The 23,072-nt window shown below is 42.5% G+C and overlaps 2 protein-coding genes across 3 annotated transcripts in view; one reads left to right on the top strand and one right to left on the bottom strand.

The window, feature by feature from the left end:
• LOC128418817 (angiopoietin-2-like) overlaps positions 1-5,084 on the bottom strand; it is a 30,257-nt gene extending 25,173 nt beyond the window's left edge. The window contains exon 1 of the mRNA XM_053398880.1: positions 4,874-5,084. The gene's annotated coding sequence lies outside the window, so the exon portion shown is untranslated. The remainder of the gene's footprint in view (positions 1-4,873) is intronic.
• A 131-nt stretch (positions 5,085-5,215) lies between these two features.
• TRAPPC3 (trafficking protein particle complex subunit 3) lies at positions 5,216-17,210 on the top strand. Of its 2 annotated transcripts, XM_053398881.1 has the most exons (5): positions 5,216-5,371; positions 12,072-12,169; positions 12,589-12,688; positions 13,282-13,464; positions 14,912-17,210. In XM_053398881.1, exons 1-5 carry the CDS (start codon positions 5,327-5,329, stop codon positions 15,029-15,031), a joined length of 546 nt encoding a protein of 181 aa, XP_053254856.1. In that variant the 5' UTR covers positions 5,216-5,326; the 3' UTR covers positions 15,032-17,210. The 2 variants fall into 2 exon arrangements, with proteins under 2 accessions (XP_053254856.1, XP_053254857.1); XM_053398882.1 differs by lacking the exon at positions 5,216-5,371 and having other exon boundaries at positions 12,071-12,169; positions 12,554-12,688.
• Positions 17,211-23,072: the final 5,862 nt, after the last annotated feature.

Raw genomic sequence — 23,072 nt, 5'->3', positions numbered from 1 at the left:
CGCCTCCCCCTCCAGCTCATGGTGCATAATATCTGAGGACAGTCAAGTAATTTTGGCACCTGAGGCAGAGCTCCCGACAAGTGCCTCTCAACCTCCTTGGGAGTACAACTACAATAACAAGAAATTAAACAACTGACAATTTGCTGCCCGTATTATGACACCCAAAAGAAGCTGTCTGAGGCGGCTAACTCAGTTTGTCTAATGGTATGGCTGGCCCTGCATCTAGCTCAGTACTATCTCTACTGACTGGCAGTAGTTTCCAGAGTTTCGAACAAGAGATGTCAAGGATTGAACCTGGGATCATTTGCATGCAAAGCATGAACATAACATCCTATTTCTTACAGTAGCCAATCATATGCCCCAGGGAAGCCCAGAAGCAGATCATGAAGGCAATAGCTTACTCCTGCTCCCCAGCAACTGGTATTTGACAGAAACCTTATGACTAGTAACCATTGGTAGATCTATTCTCTATTTATTCATCTAATCCACTTTTAAAATCACCTAAGCCCATCATGACATTCAGAGGCAGCAAAATTCATAAAGTGAAATAGTATGTTTCCATGATATCAGTTTTACTTAGGGATAATTAAACAAACAACAGTCAATGTGATTTGCCTCTCCTCCTCCTCAACTTCCATTATTAGTTGACAGAGCTGCACCGATGTCACACCACATATTGTATCATACACTACAAACATTCTGCTTCTTCTTGGCCCTTAAAAACCCCACAGTATTTTTCTTAACTATTTTTAAAAGAATTAAATTTAAAGGGGGGAATAAAACAAATGTGCCATTTAGAAAAGAAATGCGTTATGGCTTTTAGTGGTCCAAGATTACCCATAAAAAAGAAGATCCTATAATAAAAAAATGTTGTTACAATGTCCTTAGTATATTTAATATAGGCCTGCTTTCTTTAGGACTATGTTCCCTCCAAGGCAGATTTCACAGAAAACAGCTCCACCTCTGGACTGAAGTTAGATCAGACTGAGACTTAACTTTGTGAACTATGTTGGGAATCGAAGCCATATGATCTACTCATCATACAGATGGGAAAAGTAAGCAAGGGCAATAGGATCCACATTTCTTGTTTCCACTGGAGTAAGGACCTAACAAACAGAAGACATCAAGAAGAGGTGGCAAGAATACACAAAGGAATTATACCAGAAAGATATGGATGTCTCGCACACCCCAGGTAGTGTGGTTGCTGACCTTGAGCCAGACATCCTGGAGAGTGAAGTCAAATGGGCCTTAGAAAGCACTGCTAATAACAAGGCCAGTGGAAGTGATGATAGTCCAGCTGAACTATTAAAATTTTTCAAAGATGATTCTGTTAAGGTGCTACACTCAATATGCCAGCAAGTTTGGAAAACTCAGCAGTGGCCAGAGGATTGGAGAAGGATCAGTCTACATCCCTGTAGTAAGCAGGGCTATCCATCCCCCCCCCCCATTCCTCCTAGACACTGGCAGGACTTGGCCAGGAAGGGGGAAAGATCTAGGTGTTGCAAATCACAAGCCAAATGGTAAAGCTGCCACCACCTCCTTTCCTGGACCACCCTCGAATGGGGTTCAAGGAGGAGAACCCCCCCCTTAAATATTTACCAGATTTGCCCAGCCCTGAGTAACTTTACTGTGATGCAGACAGAAATTCAACTGATAGGTGTCCAAACAGTATGTACCAGTTTAGCTTCCCCGAGCAAAGGCACAGAGTACAAAAGACAAAAAGTTTTCCAAGTTTATTGAAAAAGCCACTCAAAAAGTTGCACATTTCTTAGGTTACAAACAAACAAAAATAAAAACATTGTAAAATATAACTAGCTAAAACCATACTCATGCAGCAACAATAGTTCAAAACACAGCAAGTAGTCAAGAGTCCTTTCACTGGTCATACACCCCCAGGCAAAGCACCAGGGCAAGATGTTCTACCCTTTGCATCTCAATTCCCAAATCTTTTATCCTTGAAAACCCAAGTGGAGGACAGGTTAGGGACCAATCATTTCTTTAGATTAATTACCAATTTACCAATGGCTGTATGAGGAAACTATATCTCCTAATTGTCAGGAGACCAGCACAGCTGAACTTTGTTTGGACTCAAAGACCTTGAGATCAAAAGGCTCTTCTTCTGTTCCCAGGCCTCTCTTATGCATACCAGGCTCCCAAGTTGTAAATTACTCGATAGCCTCCTGTACCTTTTTTACAACCCAATCCACACTCAGGCCCCAACTGTACCAAGGTCTACAAATCAGATAACATCTCATCCTGCCTAGAGTCAAGATGTAATTGACTCACACCATACATTTAAAGAGACCAAACACCCATTCCCCAGAAAGCCACAGTTTTATCTCTCCCTCAATGCCTCACTCCCATGTGAACCAGCACCCGACACACCAAGATTTCCCAACTTCACTACAATCCCAATCCCAAAGAAGGGCAGTGCCAAAGAATGCTCCAACTACTGCACAACTGCACTCATTTCACATGCTAGCAAGGTTATGCTTAAAATTCTCCAAGGCAGGCTTAAGCAGTACGTGGACCGAGAACTCCCAGAAGTGCAAGCTGGATTTCGAAGGGGCAGAGGAACCAGAGACCAAATTGAAAACATGTGGTGGATTATGGAGAAAGCTAGAGAGTTCCAGAAAAACATCTACCATATTTTTCGCCCTATAGGACGCACTTTTTCCCCTCCAAAAATGAAGGGGAAATGTGTGTGTGTCCTATGGGGTGAATGCAGGCTTCAGGAAGCTATCCGCAAGCCTTGGGAGCTCCGCTGGTTTGGAGGCTGGCGGTGGGGAAAGCAGCGCATCTCCCCACCGCCAGCCCCACAAGCTCGGGGGACAGCGGGGAGGCAGAGCGCTCCTTCCTGCTGTTCCCCAACCTGATTTGGAGGCTGGCAGTGGGAGCTGCCTGCATCCAGAAGCCTGGGGTGCGCTGTGCCACACGCCCTGGGCTTTGGGAAGATATCCGCAAGCCTAGGGAGACCGGTGTGACTTCCTGCCGGGCTCCCTAGGCTTGCGGATAGCAGCCTGTTCTGGGGGCTGGGGTCGGGGGAAGCTCGGGCTTCCCCCGCCCCAGCCCTGCGCCTGGGGGGGGAATAATTTTTTTTCTTTATTCCCCCCCCCAAAAAAAAAACTAGGTGCGCCCTATGGGCCGGTGCGCCCTATGGGGCGAAAAATACGGTACTTCTGCTCAATTGACTGTGCAAAAGCATTTTACTGTGTCGACCACAGCAAACTATGGCAAGTTCGTAAAGAAATGGGAGTGCCTGATCACCTCATCTGTCTCCTGAGAAATCTCAATGTGGGACAAGAAGCTACAGTTAGAACTGGATATGGAACAACTGATTGGTTCAAAATTGGGAAAGGAGTATGACAAGGCTGTATATTGTCTTCCTGCTTATTAAACTTATATGCAGAATTCATCATGCGAAAGGCTGGACTCAATGAATCCCAAGCCGGAATTAAGATTGCCGGAAGAAATATCAACAACCTCAGATATGCAGATGACACAACCTTAATGGCTGAAAGTGAGGAGGATTTAAAGAACCTTTTAATGAGAGTGAAAGCTCAACATAAAAACAACTAAGATCATGGCCACTGGTCCCATCACCTCCTGGCAAATAGAAGGGGAAGAAATGGAGGCAGTGAGAGATTTTACTTTATTGGGCTCCATGATCACTGCAGATGGTGACAGCAGTCACGAAATTAAAAGACGCCTGATTCTTGGGAGAAAAGCAATGACAAACCTAGACAGCATCTAAAAAGCAGAGACATCACCTTGCTGACAAAGGTTCATATAGTTAAAGCTATGGTTTCCCCAGTAGTGATGTATGGAAGTGAGAGCTGGACCATAAAGAAGGCTGATCGCCAAAGAATTAGTGCTTTTGAATTACGGTGCTGGAGGAGACTCTTGAGAGTCCCATGGACTGCAAGAAGATCAAATGTATCCATTCTTCAGGAAATCAGCCCTGAGTGCTCACTGGAAGGACAGATCCTGAAGCTGAGGCTCCAATACTTTGGCCACCTCATGAGAAGACTCCCTGGAAAAGTCCCTGATGTTGGGAAAGATTGAGGGCACAAGGAGAAGGGGACAGCAGAGGATGAGATGGTTGGACAGTGTTCTCGAAGCTACGAACATGAGTTTGACCAAACTGCGGGAGGCAGTGGAAGACAGGAGTGCCTGGCGTGCTCTGGTCCATGGGGTCACGAAGAGTCAGACATGACTAAACAAAGAAGGCAATGCACTATGGCAAGGGGTAATGGGAGTTGTGGTCCAGCCATATCTGGAGGGCCACAGGTTTCCCATCTCCACATTAGACAGAATGAGATCGTCAACTGGGGTTGGGTGTTATGAAAAGGGCAGTAAACTGTCCTTGTTTCATGGTTGTTGTTGGTCTTGAATGCATTAAGGATTTTATTTGGCATGGGAATCAACATAAGCAGGACACTTCCTTCTCAATGCTTTAAGTCCCCACCCACTCATATTTATTTAATATTTAAGTCACAGGTTAATAGCAACACTGTATCAGTGAACTTATTTCTAAGAGTGGCGAAATCATCACCATGTTGTGATGATGTTATCAATAATAGTAGTATTTTAGGATTTAAAATTTTTAAAAAACCTATTACTAAAAAAAACTCCAACAACTATTCCAAAATTACATTTTTGCTCGACCTAGAAAATTCTTTCCTCCTTCTTTTAGTTTCTAAGTGGATACTCTGCTGTCCGAGCACAGGGAAGCTAAAATCTTGTCTTTCTCTATTGATGTCTATGACTATGACCTTTGTCTGCCCCCGGGAACAAAAACACTGATTCTCCCATTTAACTCGCAAATGACCCGTCGAGAAAATAACATGGTTTACTCTTCATCTTTTCTTACGTCTGCGAAATGTGGAGCCGCTCTACGCGTCCCGTTTTTCTACTGCTCCGCTTCACATTGGTAACCGAACACGGCTCTATGGCATTTTGCAAAGCGGCTACAGGAGCATGCTGGGAGCTGTAGTACAGCGTCGTCTCCCGGGCCTTCTCCAAAGCATGCTGGGTAGGGACTCAAACCGCCCTTTGCCACATGCAACCGTCTAATACAGTATACAGTAGTTTTGCGCGAAGCCTCTAGCTTCCCGGCATGCCTCGCGAGAGAACTAGAACAGGGCGTCCGCGCGGTGCACCTTGGGGGTAGTAGTTCTGTTCCCAGGGTGGGAGGAGCGGCGTCGACTTAAAAGTCAAGGCCGGGCGGTTTCCTTCCCCCTGTGAGGATTGTCGTACCGATCGCAGCGGCCCGTTTTTCGCAAACCGGCGGGCTGAGGAGACCGACGACAGGGGAGGAGGCAGAATGGCGCGGCAGGGCAGCCGCGGGGGCGCGGAAAGCAAGAAAATGGTAATGGCGGTGGGGGGAATCGAGGGGGCGGCGGCAGGTCTCATGAGGAGGAAGGGAGCCCTGAGGGGCGGGAGGAAGACGCCTCCGCCATGGACAGCTGGGAGGCTTAGCGGAGAGGCTTAACTTCTACCTTGTGCATTTTCCTCCCATCCTGAATAGGGCCATGTTTGTTCCTTCATTCCTCCTTTTATTAGCTTACCTCTGTCGAAGGCACGAAAGAGGATAAAGTCCGAATAAAACAATCCCGAAAGAGCGGGTTTGCTTACTTCAGTTACCCCAAGACAGGCAGCTGCTATTATTATTATTATTATTATTATTATTATTATTATTATTACAGTATTATTATTCCCTTATAATAACACCTGCAATTTGAATTGTAGGCATAGATTGAATTGTGAGGGAGGAGGCCCAGCTTGTAGGCTCACAATTTAAACACCACCATGCAAAAAGGACACCCCTGTATGAACAGGGAAGAGGAAAGTCAGGGTTGGAGTAGTTGCAGCTTTGCCTTCCCGTGGATGGAGCCAGACTGGTCTCTCCACTTCCCATCATGTTCTTCTGTCTGGGAGGCCAGAGAGTACACAGTCTCTTGGTGGTCCTCAGCCTCCTGGCAGTGGCAGCAACCTGATTGTGCCTCCCATCATCCGCAAAATTTGGTCATTTAGATGTCATTCAGACACCAGGTTAAAAAAAGAAAGTCTCATTTTTATCAGGCTTTTCAGAGCTAATGGATCCAATCACTTTAAAATTTAAGTTGATAATTATGTAATTTTCATTATGAATGTTTTAAATATTATTTCATACTATGTTTTATATCGCCTTATTTTGTTGTAAATGCCTCTGTGACATTTTTTAGGTCAAGGGCAGTGTAAGTAAAGGTAAAGGTACCCCTGCCCGTACGGGCCAGTCTTGACAGACTCTGGGGTTGTGCGCCCATCTCACTTAAGAGGCCGGGGGCCAGCGCTGTCCGCAGACACTTCCGGGTCACGTGGCCAGCGTGACAAAGCTGCATCTGGCGAGCCAGAACCGCACACGGAAACACCATTTACCTTCCCGCCAGTAAGCGGTCCCTATTTATCTACTTGCACCCAGGAGTGCTTTCGAACTGCTAGGTTGGCAGGCGCTGGGACCGAGCAGCAGGAGCGCACCCTGCCACGGGGATTCGAACCGTTGACCTTTCGATCGGCAAGCCCTAGGCGCTGAGGCTTTTACCCACAGCGCCACCCGCGTCCCCAAGGGCAGTGTAGTGGTTTCTTAATAAATGCTTACAAGCATCTGGGAATATGCACTAATTGGAGATTGCTTTTTTTTGTTAAACACCCTCATTTTGAAAGTATATTATCACGCTATACAAATAGCATACAAAAGTGGCTAGTAGCTATTGATAGCCTTATCCTCCATAATTGTCTTCTGAAGCCATCCAAACTGGTGGCCGTCACTGCCTCTTGTGGGAGTGAATTCTGTGGGCTGTGTTCTTTTTGTCTGTCCTTAATCTTCCAGGGCAGTAAAGTATTAGGTCTATGGAGCTGTGCCAAACCCTGTGAACTGAGAAGCCCCCTGTTCAAATTTCACCTCAATCATGGATTACTGAGCTGGTCATAGACAAATAGTGCTTTTTAATCTTCCCATCTTCCCATATAGGGTAAATTATGCTACTGACCTACCTGATAAGGTTGGTGTAAGGATTTCCATGATAATGGAGTGAAGAATTTACTAATCTCGGCTGTCTATGCCTTAATCCTGTAAAGTCAGTATCTTGATTATAAACCCATTGGCAAGCCACTATTTCTTGACTTCCCCAACTGTATTCTTCTTCTTCATTAAATTTATATACTGCCCTTCACCTGGAGATTACAGAGCAGTTCACAACATAAAAATATGGAGAGTGTGTGTATAATACTGACCTACCTACATTATAGGATTGTTGAAAGAATAATTGAGATAATGGCTATGAAGACACAGAGAAAGCATAAACTATCCTTCATTTAACCATAGACAAGAATCCCTGCGTAACTGATCTGTATTAATGAGATGTGCTTAGATGAGCTTGGTGGAGCTGAACTTTCTTAGCTTTGTCCACCTGGATTTTTAATGTAGCAGCCACTTAGGGTTAATGGAGGAGGGTTGCAGTGATTTCTAAGAATTCCATCTCCCTCTACTAGACTTTTTGTGAAGATGGGTAGGTCATGGGCACTTTTTCAGTCTGAAGGCCGCATCATTTCATAGGCAATCTTCTGGCAGTGGATTTGAATGTTTGAGCAATTGAGACAGATCAGAGATTCTGTTGGTGCTTGCCATCCATCCCACTGACTAACCATCTCCCTATCTAAGCTGACAGAAGTGGGCTGAGACTAGATGTCCAGTGACTCTGGACTTCATGAATGCCATGACAGTTCTTGAGCTGTCCCAGCATATAATCCACTTGATTCTCATGCTGGAGATCTTTGGATCTGGTGCTTTCATCTGGGCAGGAAGATAGTGGGGGGCTTTCCTTTAAATGTCTTGTCTTACACCGTTTCAGCCAGAGCTTTAGGCTTACTATGGTGGTAGTTTTCTCTCTATAGATGGGAGGGGCTGTTTAAATGGTCCATCCCTAGAGGTTGATGGGTCGTGATACATTCTGAAATCCCCTTGGGCAGGTTCCACCAAGCATGGCTAGTGCTCCTGCCAACATCTTGGTTGCTCTTTGGAATTTCAAGATTACTTGGGCAGGTGACACAACTGCTCTTAAGTGCCCTCTGCTGCAGACCATGGTTCACTAGTTAGATGGGAGCAAAGAAATGGGAGTTGAATAGGCCTCTAGAACGTGGTGTAGGAAGGCTTGAACTGGAACTGGTTAAGTATAAATTAGAGCTCATTTTGGATCCTACTCTGTAGCAGTGATCATCTTCATAGTGCTGTGCAGTGGAGCTTTTCCATGTGGCATGAGTTATTCTCCATTCTGGCCAACAAGATGTAATGGATTCCTTGGAGAAAAAGTAGATCTCCAAGTAACCCATCCCATCATCTTGTTGATTTGTCAGGCACTTGGGATATTAAATTGTTTGTGTTTGTATTGTTCTTTGCTTTACGTGCAGGTCCATTAAATTAATTTTAGGGGGTTGTACTAGATAAGGAGTCAGTAGAATCTGAAATAGGTAGCATTACCTAGTTGCTGGAGGGCACATAATCTCCAAAAGTGAAGTCTCCTAGTCTTCAGTTTTAGGATCCCTCTGTTGAAGAGCTAAATTTGGTCTTCTTCAAAACATACTTTTAAACAGAACACTTAGGGCACACCCACACTTCCATTTGCTTCAATGCTTCCCCCCAGCACAACCTGCTGTTTACCACTGATTCGGAGCAAACATCAATAGAGTTTTCTCTGGATTGATGTTTGCTTCGATTTATCGCTAAACGGTTTTTCCATGTGACTGTGGCAGGGCAAAGGCACTCATACCCATGGCTATAAAGTATGGGACAAGCAGAGAAAATGCGCGAATCTGTGCTTTCTAAGGCACGGGGCAAGCAGAAGTGTAGACGAGCCCTTACTGTCAGCCCTGAAGGAAATAAAGGATGCTTTTTCTACATTGTGTGAAGTGGCCCTTACGTTTATGCAGGATCTCTGAAAATTATGTGAATGGGCAATCATGCTGATTTGTTACCTGATTTTTAAGCTTTAGTGAGCTAGTGCTGCAAACTCATGTTCTTCATGTTAATAAGCAGGCCATGCTGACTGGGGCTGATGAGAGTTGCATTCTAAAACATTTGGAGCATGCCATGTTGGTGAATGCTGCTTTTGATTATATAGAAATATGTTGTGTTATGTGCTAAATGTTTTAATTCAGGCTATTTTTGTGTGTGTGTGTGTGTGTGTGTGTGTGTGTGTGTATGTGTGTGTGTTGGTCTTGGTGCCTTTCTCACGTTTCATTCTTATGTCTGTTTCTAACCTGGTTCTGTGATAACAGTTCAACAAAAATGGGGATATTGCTACAAAACCTTAAATTATGATATTGTGACAAATCAAGAATGTTCGGGGGGGGGGATCACTGCTGGATTTTTTTGGTCTTTTTTTTCTTTTCATCGGGCTCTAACCCTGCGAATATCCAATATTCTAAAACTGTAGCAGGATTGTGGCCCTTTAAAATTATCCAGTAGAGTTGTGAATAGTTGGCAAACACATACAGAAGCTATTTTAATTTGCTTAATGCTAATATAGCTTAATGCTAATATATTTCATTTGTGGCCATTGCTGTCCTTTGGTGCTTAAGATGCAATGCTTATTTTATTAACTCCTCTCTTGACCTTAGGTCAGTGATGGCCATACTTGGCCCTCCAGCTGTTTTGGGACTACAGTTCCCATCATCCCTAGCTTAGAGGACCAGTGGTCAGGGATGATGGGAATTGTAGTCCCAAAACATCTGGCCGGCCAAGTTTGGCCATCACTGCCTTAGGTGTACTTAAGGGCCTAAGTGCTGCTTTTCCTCCACAACAGTAATGGGATTATGACACTTGACAGGATTAACGCATGTGCCATTGAAGCATGTGTAAACTGCAACTTTTTACTGTTTTCCAGTTAATTGCAGTGGCCAACCAGCTTCACAACTTAGGCAGTCTGTTTTTATCAGGTAGTCTTTTAATAATGCTGTTGGAAGAGGTTTTTGCACATTTGGAACAGGAGTGGATTTGATTTATATCAAATCAATTTAAATCACTAGTCAGTAAGACTTGATTTAAATCATTTTTTTTACAGAGTGATTCAATCTTGCTGGTATAAGCTTAATATTTACAACCAGATGAAGGTGTCATTTTTTGAATAATAAATTTTCAGAGTAGTTTTTACAGTTATGTCAAAAATTACTGATTTGGTTATACTATTAGAAATACATAGACAGATAATTATGAAATTATTCTGAGGTTTAATAATTTAACTGTTTATAATTGGACAACTTTTCTGCTGTACTTTATTGGAAGGAGAAAAATAATAATTTTCTTAATAACAATTTAATCAATTTATTTAAGTAGAACAATAACATTATAGCATATGTATCCATGTTTGTTAACTGATGTGGTTTAACATTTTTTTTATTAAAAAAAACTTAGACTGAGTTTTAGCACACATGAAAAACTTAAAACAAATCCTTATTTCCTGATTAATAGCCTTTGGACTATAATGTAAGTTAAACAGAAAAATATATTTAGATATATTTTTTCTCCAAAAGAATTTTATTTTAAAAATCTGATTTAAATCTTAAAAAATCAATTTTTAAATTATTTAGTTTTAAACCATTGATTTTTATCCACCTGGCTTGGACCATAAACTTCCAAGTTGTTTTTCGTGAATGTCCTTGGGTTTTTTTTGTAAGATTATTATTGAACAATTGATCCAAAATGGTGAATTTATATGTGCACCAACTTAAATTTCTTCTTTTTACTACCTAGTGATAGGTGCCTTGAAGGAGATTAGACCAGATGACCCTTGGAGTTCCTTCCAACTCCACAACTCTAGGAAATGCTCAAAATTTAAATAATTTAATGACTATACCTTGGATTGGTAGCAGCCAGGCATTCTTCATAAACTGTTCTGTTCAGCTGCCTTGCCAATGCGTTTACTAACCTGTTAATTCTCTTTTTTGCTTGTTAAGTTCCTTCCCCATACATGAACTGGCTGAGTCTTCTGATTTTCACTTTTTAAGTCCTGTTACTTTCTAAAACAGACCCTTCTTATTTCAAAGATGAATCTGGGGTTGTAAGACGGTTGGCCTTTTCTGCCTTTTTAAAACCAAGCAAAACCAGCATCTCTTAGCCTTCTGAGAGATGTCTTGACGGCTGGCTTCATCAGTTGCTGCTAGGTAGAAATAGCATGTTTGAATCCTAAATAACATCTAACGTACCTTAATTCCAAATTTGACTTGACTCTTTCTTCTGCACTTTGACTTTGTGTTGAGCTTGTGAGAACGTGGTGTGATCTGTGTTGTCTCACTAAACTCTGACATTGTCTCTTTTTTTCTCCCTTTCTGCTTGCCTGCTGCTTTCATTCTGTAGTATTGGTATTTGCCATTCATTTCACCTTCCGCATCTATGCATCTCATGGTAGGTGATAGGCTTCTTAATCTGAGACTAGACATTTTGCTGTATAAAATGAAACCTTAATAAAACCTAAAGCAGACCATACTTTATATAGCTGACACTTACTTCACAGACTTAATAACCCTGACAGGTTTCAGTTTTTAACAGGGAGGTATTTGTGTAACTACAATTCCGATAATCAAAGGATTTAATTTGGTTGTATATTTCACTTACTTCAAGCTTGGGGAAATGTGAGGGAGACATTATAGTTTGTTCTTTCCTTTGTTTTGTTGATGTTATGCACATCTCTACTGCACATCCATCCTAACACCAAGGAGGCTTTGTTGTTCCTTTGAGCTCTTAAGCAGAATGTTACGTTACAAATGCTGAAGATGGAATAACTGTTTTTGATGAGCAGCTGAAGATTGTCAAACTTCTGATCACGTTAGTAGCCCCCACCCCCAAGACAAATGTGTTTTAAATTTGAAGCTGGAGACACCAGCAGAATTCAGTGCTTAGTGTGTTCCTATGAGGCTGAAGCTTCCTTGCCCATTTCATTTCTCCATGCCAATCCAAACTGTTCTTTGTGGCAGTCCATAAACATGTGTAGATGTCTTATCTTGGCCTAAATTAAATGTATTTTGAATTTATCTAGAGTTCGGAGCTCTTCACTCTGACTTATGGCGCTTTGGTCACTCAGCTGTGCAAGGACTATGAGAATGATGAAGATGTCAACAAGCAGCTTGACAAAATGTAAGTAAACCAATGGAGGCAGAGTGGAATCTTTACAAAACATCAGTAGCTAGGGGTACTGGATGATCTCTTTCTGTGGGACATCCACTTAGCAGAATCAGAGATGTGAAGGCCCAGAAAAAAGCTGGGAAAATTTAGAGGCGGGGAGAGACATTCTTTCCTGTTTCACCCTGGATAATTGTTTCCCCAAAAAAGCCCAGGGAGGAGGGCAGGGTTTTCCCCATGGTTTCAAAATTTCCAGAATTTTTACATCACTAGGCAGAATGAATCTTATTTTTCTGAATTCACTGGAGTTTTTGAAGAAAAGGAAGGGAACAGACTTTCTCCCTTCCACTTTCTATCCCTATAATGTTAGACTCAAGTTGGACTCTCTTACACTGTCAGTTTTATAGCATGCTGCTCTTTGGCTGCCTTGACAGGGGCTACAACATAGGCGTTCGACTCGTTGAAGATTTCCTGGCCCGATCCAATGTCGGGAGATGCCATGACTTCCGAGAAACTGCAGATGTAATAGCTAAGGTGATGCCTGTCTTTGATTATTCCCCTCTGTTTCCAATATACCAGCCTATCATAAGATTTCCATTGTGGGGATATAGGTGTCTAAGGACACAGTTTTCCTGCCACATAACACATTTCATAATGGCATCATGCTGAACCTTTTAATGGCAGCAACATATGCCTTCTTTCTTATATCTGTCTAAAAACACAATCTAGGATCAAATGTTGCTGGACCACACTGTTTTCTAGGAGAGGATATATTGGATATGGCATGGGCAAATGCTTTCTACTGCTTCTGATCAAATTTTCATTACCTGTCTAATGCAGCCTTCCCCAATCTGGTGCCCTTCAGATATTTTGAACTATACCTTCCATTAGCCACAGCTAGCACAGCCATGTTGGCTGGGTCTGAATGGAATTATAGTCCCAAACATCTGGAGGGCGCAAGGTTGGGGAAGCCTGGTCTGATGTGTAATAAAAGGTTTGCATCAAGTATGTTATGTAACAGAATTGCTTCTGGTTCTTTGGCCAGATCTTTAGTTACCCATAAAAGAGTTTCATGCTAAACATTGTGCTGTGTAAGCCTAGTCCTTTGTGCTTGTCTTGTTTGGCAGGTGGCATTTAAAATGTACTTGGGTATCACCCCGAGCATCACAAACTGGAGTCCAGCGGGTGATGAATTCTCCCTTATCCTGGAAAACAACCCACTGGTGGACTTTGTGGAGCTTCCTGACAACCATTCATCTCTCATTTACTCTAACCTATTGTGTGGTGTGCTGCGAGGAGCCCTGGAAATGGTGAGGAAAGGGGGATACTAATTGCAGCAGTGGTTAGACCTACTTTCTCAGTGATGGAATGCATAGAAAATTGGTGGGGGAGGCTGGTTTCTGTATCTCATTACAGTCCAGATTCAGATTTACAACTATATTTATTCACCTATTTGGGAACCATAAAGGGGAGAGAATCACTAGTGTCATAGACCATGGAGGATAATCACATGAGAAGGGATAGAGGGCTGTTCAAGGCCACTCACATGCCAGCGTCACCTGATAAATCAAAATACATTCCAGTGCTGTCCTAGTTTCAGAATGTTTTATTAAGCGTTATATGTTTGGGTTCTTCCTGGCAATCCTTGCAGCTTTATCCTTTTATTTTAACAAAAGCTTTGATTCTCAAACTATTGAACTGCCATATAATAACAGTCAGGGTAAGAGTGAAGGATTGTGTATTGTGTTTTTAACTTATAACTGACATTTATTGATTGCAACCTGTGCCAGGGTGCTGTGACAATGCATGGAATATAAATTGTGTGTGTATAATAAAATACAATTATACAAATAATAGTCACTGTGGTCAGTGACTGAAATAAATCAGTTCATTCATTCATACAAAGAATATATTATGAATGCCACTTTGAGGTTGGATATAAATGAAATAAACAAGATATTATGTTCTTTATGGTAGATATGTAGAATACATGTAGCCATTGGTCTGCAAATTCATAGTTTTCCGAGTTAAATTAATGGAGTTGTGTGTACTAAATTCCAGTTGCCTGGAAGCAGAAGAGAGGGTGGTCAGGATGGCACAGTGGTACCTCGGGTTAAGAACTTAATTTGTTCTGGAGGTCCATTCTTAACCTGAAACTGTTTTTAACCTGAGGTACCACTTTAGCTAATGGGGCCTCCCGCTGCCGCCACACTGCCACCGTGCGATTTCTGTTCTCATCCTGAAGCAAAGTTCTTAACCCAAGGTACTATTTCTGGGTTAGTGGAGTCTGTAACCTGAAGCGTCTGTAACCCAAGGTACCACTGTATATAGAATCAAAGAGTTGTATTGTTGGAAGAGACCATGAGAGTCATCTGGCCCAACTCCTTACAATGCAGGCATCTTTTTTGCCCAACACTGAGCTCCAACCGACAGCCCTATGATTAAGAGTCTAATACTTCAGTTCTATGGGGTGTGGGAGTTTGCCTGTACTTTGCGACCTTTGTTAACAGAACATTGGCTAGAATTGTGGTTAACTGGGGAATGTAAGAGCCTTCTGGGCTAGAGAGGTGGGTTTTTTTGCTGCTGTAAATCTTAGGTGAGGTTAGTAAAGGGTGGGGATAACCTTTTGGTAGAATAATGGGGTAGAGTTTCTTAACCTCTGTACATGCAACAAGATTGAAAGAGGCTAAGCAATTTGGGGGACTGTCCTAGATCAGTATCTCAAAAGTATTTATATTTTTCTCTCCCATATCACAGGTTCAGATGGCCGTGGATGTCAAATTTGTCCAGGACACATTAAAAGGAGATGGAGTCACTGAAATAAGGATGAAATTTATCAGACGGATTGAAGATAATCTTCCTGTTGGAGAGGAGTGAGTCCCAGAGCATCCTCCATACTGGACTGAGAGGATAAGCCAGCCCTACCTGGGATTTATGGGAATATAGTGCCCTCTGTGCTTTCAGATGCTCTGACTGGTTAATTAAGATGATGTTCTCCTTTATTTTCTTAAGAAGCAACTGTTTGAATTCTTCTGCTTTAATTCCACAGATTTGTATTACAGGCCCTTGTAGGGCTCATAGGACACTTTTCATACTCATCAGAAACATAGACACCCATTTCTAGTTTCCATGTTTGGCTCTGTGCAAATATACAGTACATCACAACTGTGTCTCCTAGAACCTTGGTGCCAGAATTAGACCCCAGCTGCAGATTGTCTTGCAGCATGTGAAGAGCATCCACATCGCACCCCCTCTTTCCTGCTTGTTAGGGATAGGGGCCAGAACTCTTGTTTGTCTACAGAAAGCAGACAGCCATTTTTTGATAGCACAGAACATAGCATATAATTTGAAAGAAGTTTGGGGTTCCAGGTGAAACAAAATGGCTTAGTTTTGCAGATAATGAAAAACTGGCCAATTTAAATAACATCTATCACAAAACAAGAGCAATCTCCATTTAAACATCTCCATTGGTAGGGACTTAGTATGAACACACTCTCGGTGAGCATCTTCCCTCTCCCCATTGCCAGAGAAGAAGATGGAGGGATAGTCATAGCCCTTTCTGGTTCATTTCAGACCTTGAAGGATACTTTGTAACAGCTTCCTGTGTTAGCAGGACAGAATCTGTATAGTCTGGATGCATTGAGTATCTCCTCAGTCTTCCTGGTCTTGTACATAACTGGCTAGGCAAAAGTTGCAACCCACCAAGAGCAGGTCTGTATATTTAAGTAATGTAGAAAGAGCTTCTAAACTATAATAATCTGAAGGTTCCTTCCTTCCAGTAGTTTGATTTATATAATTTCCTAAAAGGTAGTAAAATGCAAGCTTGTATTCTGAAAGATCCAGTCAGGCAGGGGTTCTGAGGTGTTGCAACTGGTTCATATGCCAGGTCAGTGGTGGAAGGTCAAGCATACATTCTTTTTGAAAGAATGTTTGTCAAGACGGATAGCCCATCTTGCATGTGTAGATCAATATGCTAAGGTCTGTGTGCAATGGATCCTTGCAAGGGAGAATACTCTAGGATTGTTTTATAGGGAAAATGAATGCCAGAAAGCATATAGGTACTAAATATGTGGCCCAAGTTTTAAGCCAGTAGCGATGTTTGGCTGTCCTATCTGTGTATGCCATGAAGGTCTAAAATTTCCACCAGGCAGGATAACTGCCATGTCTTCACTAAAATGCAGAAGTCATCATTGGTTTGAGTATCATCTAGAGATCTTCTAGGTTAAAAATAGAAACTTCTATCATTCTTGAAGAGGCACAATGTACCCATTAGTAATACCTGTTATTTGGAATTACATAATGTATTTGGCACAAACTGACATTTACAGCCTGCAGTATAAGGAGTTCTGAGTGCAAAATATTAAGAGAAATTGAGTGGAGGTATGCGGACAGTGGATTTTACAGTTTGTGTACTCACTGGTTGGACAGCATCTTAAAACACTGCAGGATCAGCTGTAACTAGACAGTGACTCAATCTTGGGGAAGGTGGTATGGAACAAAGTTGCTTTACCAACACATGCAATAATGGAACTTGAAGTACTGCATCTCCAGGACTGTGAGGCCTTTGTCAATGGCCTGATGATTTATGTTGATGATATTTGCCTAGTACTTTTTAGTGTCTTTCTCTACCCCACTCCCCAAAGCTGCCTCTGAGAGGAGAGAGGAACTCCTGTTCTACCTTGGACTAACTTTTGCTACATTTGTTGGGCTGGTAAAGGCAAAGCCTTCCGTCCTTTTTTGTGATAAATATCTATCAAATGTTGGTCCACCTAGTGTTAAAATTTTGTGTTTATTTCAATGAAAATTCAATATTCCTATTTCTGAAAAATGCATTCCTACAGTTGGAGGAAGCATTTTGACACTGTTCCTTCAGCGATACTTTGAACCTTGTTTTAAAACAGAGCTGCACTGAGTGATGGCTGTTGGGTGAATGGGTATAAGGTGTATATAATTAAAACATTTTTGTTGTATAAGGGGTCATTCACGTGTGTTCCATTTGTAAAGCTTTTGAAAGCAACATTTTAAAGGTGTTATGTTAAATAAACCGTTAACTATCTTCTTAGCTGTCCTGCCATTGGATTGCGGAGCATGGCAGCAGACTCATTCTTTACTTTATCACGTTTGTCCTGCCCATCCTGTGAGTTGCTCTTCTCCTGTCTGCTCCTATTCAAATCTTATAAAAACTCTGGGTGTTTGTTTGGTCTGAGGGAGTTGGGGACAAGTCCAAAGCCAACCTGGTGGGCTTCAAGGTTAAGAGATTTGAACCTGTGTCTCCCCAGCCCTAGCCAGACATTCTAACCACTCGGCCATTTTGGCTTTCTTCCTGTGGCATTTAGGGGACAGAGTAATTTTAGAAAAGTGTCAGATTCACATTAGTTTATCCCTTAACAAAGTTTTCATTGGTATCCCAAGAAGTTACTGTCAAGATGGATAAGAATAAGAATAAGCTTGCATTCTAATCTCAGGTAATTTTTGAGGTTCTGTTTCTCAGCTTGCAGCCCTGCAGCCATAATATGCTCACACTGGATCTCTTAAGCCATGACCAGATCTTCTGTGTTGTTCTGCTGCCTCCAAAGCCCATCAAGACAATGGACGTTAGTTGTCTGTAAGGGTGGGTTCAATTTCTTTATGTATTTCTGCCATTTGATGTTTCTGGTTATTTAAAGGTATCACCATGGAGCGGCTGCCTCAAAAGTTAAGCAGCCTTGGGTCCTTGCAAAGAGGTTGTTCTGTAGAAAATATCTTCTTGGACTATAGGTGCACTATTTGTGTGTGCATGTTTAGTCCCCTTACAAAGTGCTATCCCAGGCTTCTCCAGGCAGTTTTTTAGGTAGGTTGCTGCTCTCTATAAAAGGAGGATGGAGAGCACCCTAGTTAAGTAATATTTCTTGTTTCTAAGAACAAAAGGCTCAGAACAGAAGTTACATGTGTTTCCAAATGTCTGCTTTCTCCCCACTGTAAGATTCAGTTTTCTATCATGAGGTCACAGAAGCTTAAAATCGCTTACCTTTTCCAGCTGAATAATGCTTTTACGGCAGCCTCATGGAGAAGGTGGTTGCTATGCCAGTTTCATAGCAAACAACTAAGCCCAAGGAGAGTGATTTGCCCAGGATTACACAATGAACGTATGGCAGATGTCTTCTCTCATTCAGCTGGCTCACATTTCATGCAGCAGCTGTGGGTATGCAGTTGCTCCTCAGCATTTGCTGTGTGAATAGAAGAGCTCTATGCCATAGAGCTCAGAGGTGTGCAATAGATTCTTATCTATTTATTACTGCACTTATATCCCACTTTTCCTCCACAGAGCTCAAAGTGGCGTACCTGGATCTTGCCTTCTCCATTTTATCCTCACAACAGCTTCCCAGCGGGGCTTTCCATAGTGTCTTTTAGAACCAAACTGATTGGGTATAAAATGTGACTTCCTATGAGCCCTGCATCCATTATCTGATCTTCTCAGTCTTGCCTTTAACCATTCCCACACTGTAAAGTTGTATATCTGAGATTATTTTCTGTCTGCTTCCCAAAACATTATTTTTGGAAAGTGTTAGAAAACCAATCCCATAAGATGATATTCATTGATTGCTTCAGGAAGTGGATTGTGGGAACCATCAAGAGTGGCACAGTGATGGGGGGCAGCCAGATTGATTCAGTGTGGGGCACAATCCTCTCGAACAATCTTCATAGAAGAAGAGCCTTGCAGGATCACACCATGGCCATATCTACTCCAGTATCCTATTCTTACATTGGCCAACCAGATGCCCCTTCTTGGAAGCCCACAAGTGGGGCACAAGTGCAATAGTGCTCATGGTCCCCTCTGATACTGGAGGCAATATAACCATTAAGAGTAGCAGCTACAGACAGCCTTATAGCCCCAAAATTGGTTTAATCCCTTTTAAAGTCTTCCAAGTTGGTGGCCATCACCATGGTTGTTTAACCATTTGCACTATGAAGAAGTAATTTATTTTGCCTATCTTGAAACTCCCAAAGTTCACTTCACTGGATAGCTCCAGGTTCTCTCATGAGAGAGGAATAAAACCTGCTGAAGAGAATTAGAGTCCCTCAAGAGTTCTACTTATCTTAATGAGGTTTGCCCAAGAGAACTTGCCCATAGAGTAGACCTAAACTTGTTTGAAGAGAGTGGGAGCTATATGGATTTTCCACCCTAAGCGACAAAAGGTCATAAGTCACCTTTTAGGGCAATGTAACATCCGAAGCAGCCCATGAACATTTAATTTCCAAAGCAGGTGCTGAGTTGATTGATTGAGCCTGACTTCAGCAGTCTGATGCTGTGTTCCTTCTAATCATTGCAGTTTGCATAATACATTTTTACAAAAGCCAGATCTGAAAGTGAAATGGAATTCACCCCACCCTTAGCCTGTCTCAGTAATTAATATAAAACAAAAACTGGGGTGTGTTTCTAATTTAGATTATTTATTTTCCAGCTTGAATTTCCAAGCTGTTGATTTTTGTTTGGCTGAGTTAAATAGACCTTCCAGTGCAGTTATAGAGGTTTTTTTCAAGTCTAGGAATTTAATTTTGGCTTCATAGATTTAAACAACAAAATCTGACCTCTGTTAGCCTCTAGGTGACACACACACACTTAAAGAGAAGAATAGCAACTAGCTTGTATCCTACACACCATATTTTTTTTATTTCATCAAATTTATATATTGTTTGATAGTTTTTTTAAAAAAAAGCCAAACCTCAAAGTGTTTACAAAAAGCGGCTTTGCTGAATGCTGCCTGTTGACTTGTAGTGCGGTTTGCTCTTTGTATTGCAACAATATATTGTTATAGCAACATGAAGAGGTGACACCTTTGCCAAGTTCTTGTAGCTGAAGATGTTTCTTTAATGAGTACTGATGGCTGAGCATTGATGGCTGGTGGCTAATTGTTACCAAATGCACCCCATCTGCTTAATTTGGAGAGGATAATTGTAAATGCTAAAGGAGACAGAAGTCTGAGTTTTGCAGCTAATTGACAATGAGGCGCTATAAAAGGGAGGGGCTCCAGGACTGCATGGCTTTGGACTGATGCTGCTTTAACAGATTAGCAGTGTAGCTTATGTGCTTGCTTGCTTGCTCTCCTGTGCTCAGCTTGCATATCTGTATGGGATGGGGGGAAGGTTCCTCCTTTCATTCTGCTCACCAACCCCCAGTTTAGTTCCTGTAGCTGTGCTGTGTGATGGGCTGCTTCCATCCTTGAAAGCTTTACAATCTCCACACACCATTCTTTGTGATGTGTGGAGATGCTCCAGAGCACGGCTGCGGAACCTGAGTCCCTCCAGAAGCTGTTGGACTCCCAACTCCCATCAGCCCCTGCGAGTTTAGCCAGGGTTTGGGATGGTGGGAATTGTAGACCCTCAGAATCTGCAGGGCATCACATTTCCCCATCTCTTCTCCAAAGAGCGGTGCCCCTTTGGAATGCTTTCTTTGCTCCTGGGTGTGTGCTACCATGCCCAAATGAATGGGATTAAGTGTCTCCCCACACCTTGGCTGGAGTATTCTGGAGTAAAAAAATGTATCACTCCCATTTTGAAATATTAATTGCTATGAAGTATTGGCGACACAAGGGGGTGCCATTAGAACATCTGTGCAGCAAGATGAAGCTAAGTTAAGGATAGAACAACTTGTCTGTACTGGCGTGCCCTCTGCAAGGCCTTGCAGACTGTCACTGTTTTGCAGGTGGGATTCAGCGGCATACCAGCAAATTCAGGTCGCTCGATTAAAGTGGATTTGGTGCTCTTGTGCAGCAAACCTGTGCTCCCTAATAATAATACATGACACCTTTTACAGTAAGGACAGTAATGGGGACATTTACAGAGTACTGTATACCTAAAAAAGCATTATAAACATCTGAATTCTCTGGCAGGTTTTGATTGACCCCTGCAATGCAGTAGGAAATTTTTAAAAACCAAGACTATTTGATAGAATTTATGAGAGACAATGGAAAGTGTGCGGTTGACAACGTAACCCAGGAAACACGTTGGGGTGATCGGAAGTCATAATGGAATCTGTTGTGTATGAATTTAATTTTTTTATTTTCTTTTTGCAATTTGTATTGATCTTGGATTGTTTTTGTCGACTTTTTTTTTGCAAAATTATTAAAGCATTTGGAAAGGGAAGTGACACCAAAAGTGGAGTGGGGGTAACAATTGCTTGATGAGATGTCTTATGACCTCCCCACAAACAAAATGGAATGAATGCTCAATCAAAAGCCTGTCCGGAAGTGACCCACTTGGCTGGCTTTTCACTAAGAAGCCTTCAGGGTTGGCCAGCTCAAAAACAGTTATCTATGCAGCTGTATCTTGTAAGACAGTGAATCACAAAACTAACTAACTGTATTTTGAATTAAGATTATCTTAAAAAACTCCCTGGACACAGCTTGGGAAGCAACTTTACCCTGCAATCCTGTGCTGACCAATTTGGTAGTAAAATCAAGGATGTGTATTTACTGTTTCGAAACTGTGATGTAGAAGATGTTAAGCCATGTTTCACTTGTCGAAGTAAAATAGGTGAAAGACTGGAGGCAGAGCTGGGGAGGCTGTGGTCTTCCAGAAGTTGTTGGACCCCCAACTCCCATCAGCCCCAGCCAGAGCAGCCAATGGGTATGGACGATTACATCTGTAGGGCCCCATGCTGGCTGTGGTTTAGAGGCTATGGGAAGGAAATACGTTTCCTTCTATGTCTTTTTCTTTAAAAAAATATTTTACTCTGCTGAACTGAACTCTGCTTTTACCTAAACCACTGATGGGGAAATTGCAGCTCTCTATATTTCTCATCATCATCATTGATAGTCAGCATACCAATGGTCAGGGATATTGGGAGCTGCTATCTATCATCTGTAAGTTGCAAATTGTTTGAAATAGACTTCTCTTTCCATGATGTGCGCATTATGAGACAGTACAAAAAGATGTCCAGCTCTCTTTATAGGATGGATGGATGCAGTGTGGACAGCAATACCATCATCAAATGGCCTTCATTTGGGGTTTGTGTTATGAATCTCTTTCCAAACCTACCAGGCTTGCTGGGGGAGGGGGTGCCTCCTCCGCTCAAGGACTCTCGGGATGTGTGTGTGTTTTAAGGCTGCGAAAGCTCTAATTGTATTTTCTATATTGGAACCAAGGTCCTAGTAACTTTTGGAGCTGAAGCAAGGCAGTCAAAGTAATTTTACCATTGGGACTCATTGCTGACCCTGATACAACTAGAATTTGTTTGCTGAGCTGAGGTGTGCAGCTAAACACACTACTACCTGGGCTGCAGAAGCTTTTTGAAGACCCTCCAGCAAATCAACTCCATCAACCCTGCAGGATGGAGCAATAAAAGCTGTTTCAACTGTTTGGCTGCACTCTGGAGCCACCTACTAAATCACCAGCCCTGCTTCCTGCTGGCTGGTCTTGTTGCTTGGCTTGGAGGCCTTCCCACCCGCCTTATCAGAACAGAGGAGGGAGGTCTCCTGTTCTTTCTTGGATGGGAAAACGGAGTGGGTGCCAGCAGTCTCCTCCCTGTGCTCTGGACCTTTTGCAGTTCTGGCCCTTACTGGCCTGGCGTCTGTGGCATTTCAGTTTCCAGGTGATGGTTTCATCTCAGTGCTGCCCTGGAAACAATCTCCCTAAAGCCTTGGGTCTCCAGCAGCCTCTGAATTCTATGCTGGGGCTGAGGCCAGAGGCTGGTAGCAAAGACAGCTTTGGGCCAGGATTTAGAGGAGCAGGGGCTCTGCAAAACTGATCCAGCACAGTGGTGAAGTGTGAGCTGGAAAGCCCCTGGACTGAATCCTACCTCATCCACAAATTCACTAGGTGGCCTCAAAGTAGCTGCTGTTTGCCAAGCCCCCTCTGTGTCATATAGGAATGCTAGGAAGCAACATAGGAAGCTGGGTCAGACAATTCTTTGGCCATCTAAATCTACACTGACTGGCAG

This window comes from Podarcis raffonei, chromosome 8 (assembly GCF_027172205.1).
Source record: "Podarcis raffonei isolate rPodRaf1 chromosome 8, rPodRaf1.pri, whole genome shotgun sequence".
NCBI lineage: Eukaryota > Metazoa > Chordata > Lepidosauria > Squamata > Lacertidae > Podarcis > Podarcis raffonei.
This window is presented reverse-complemented; position numbering and strand designations above follow the sequence as displayed.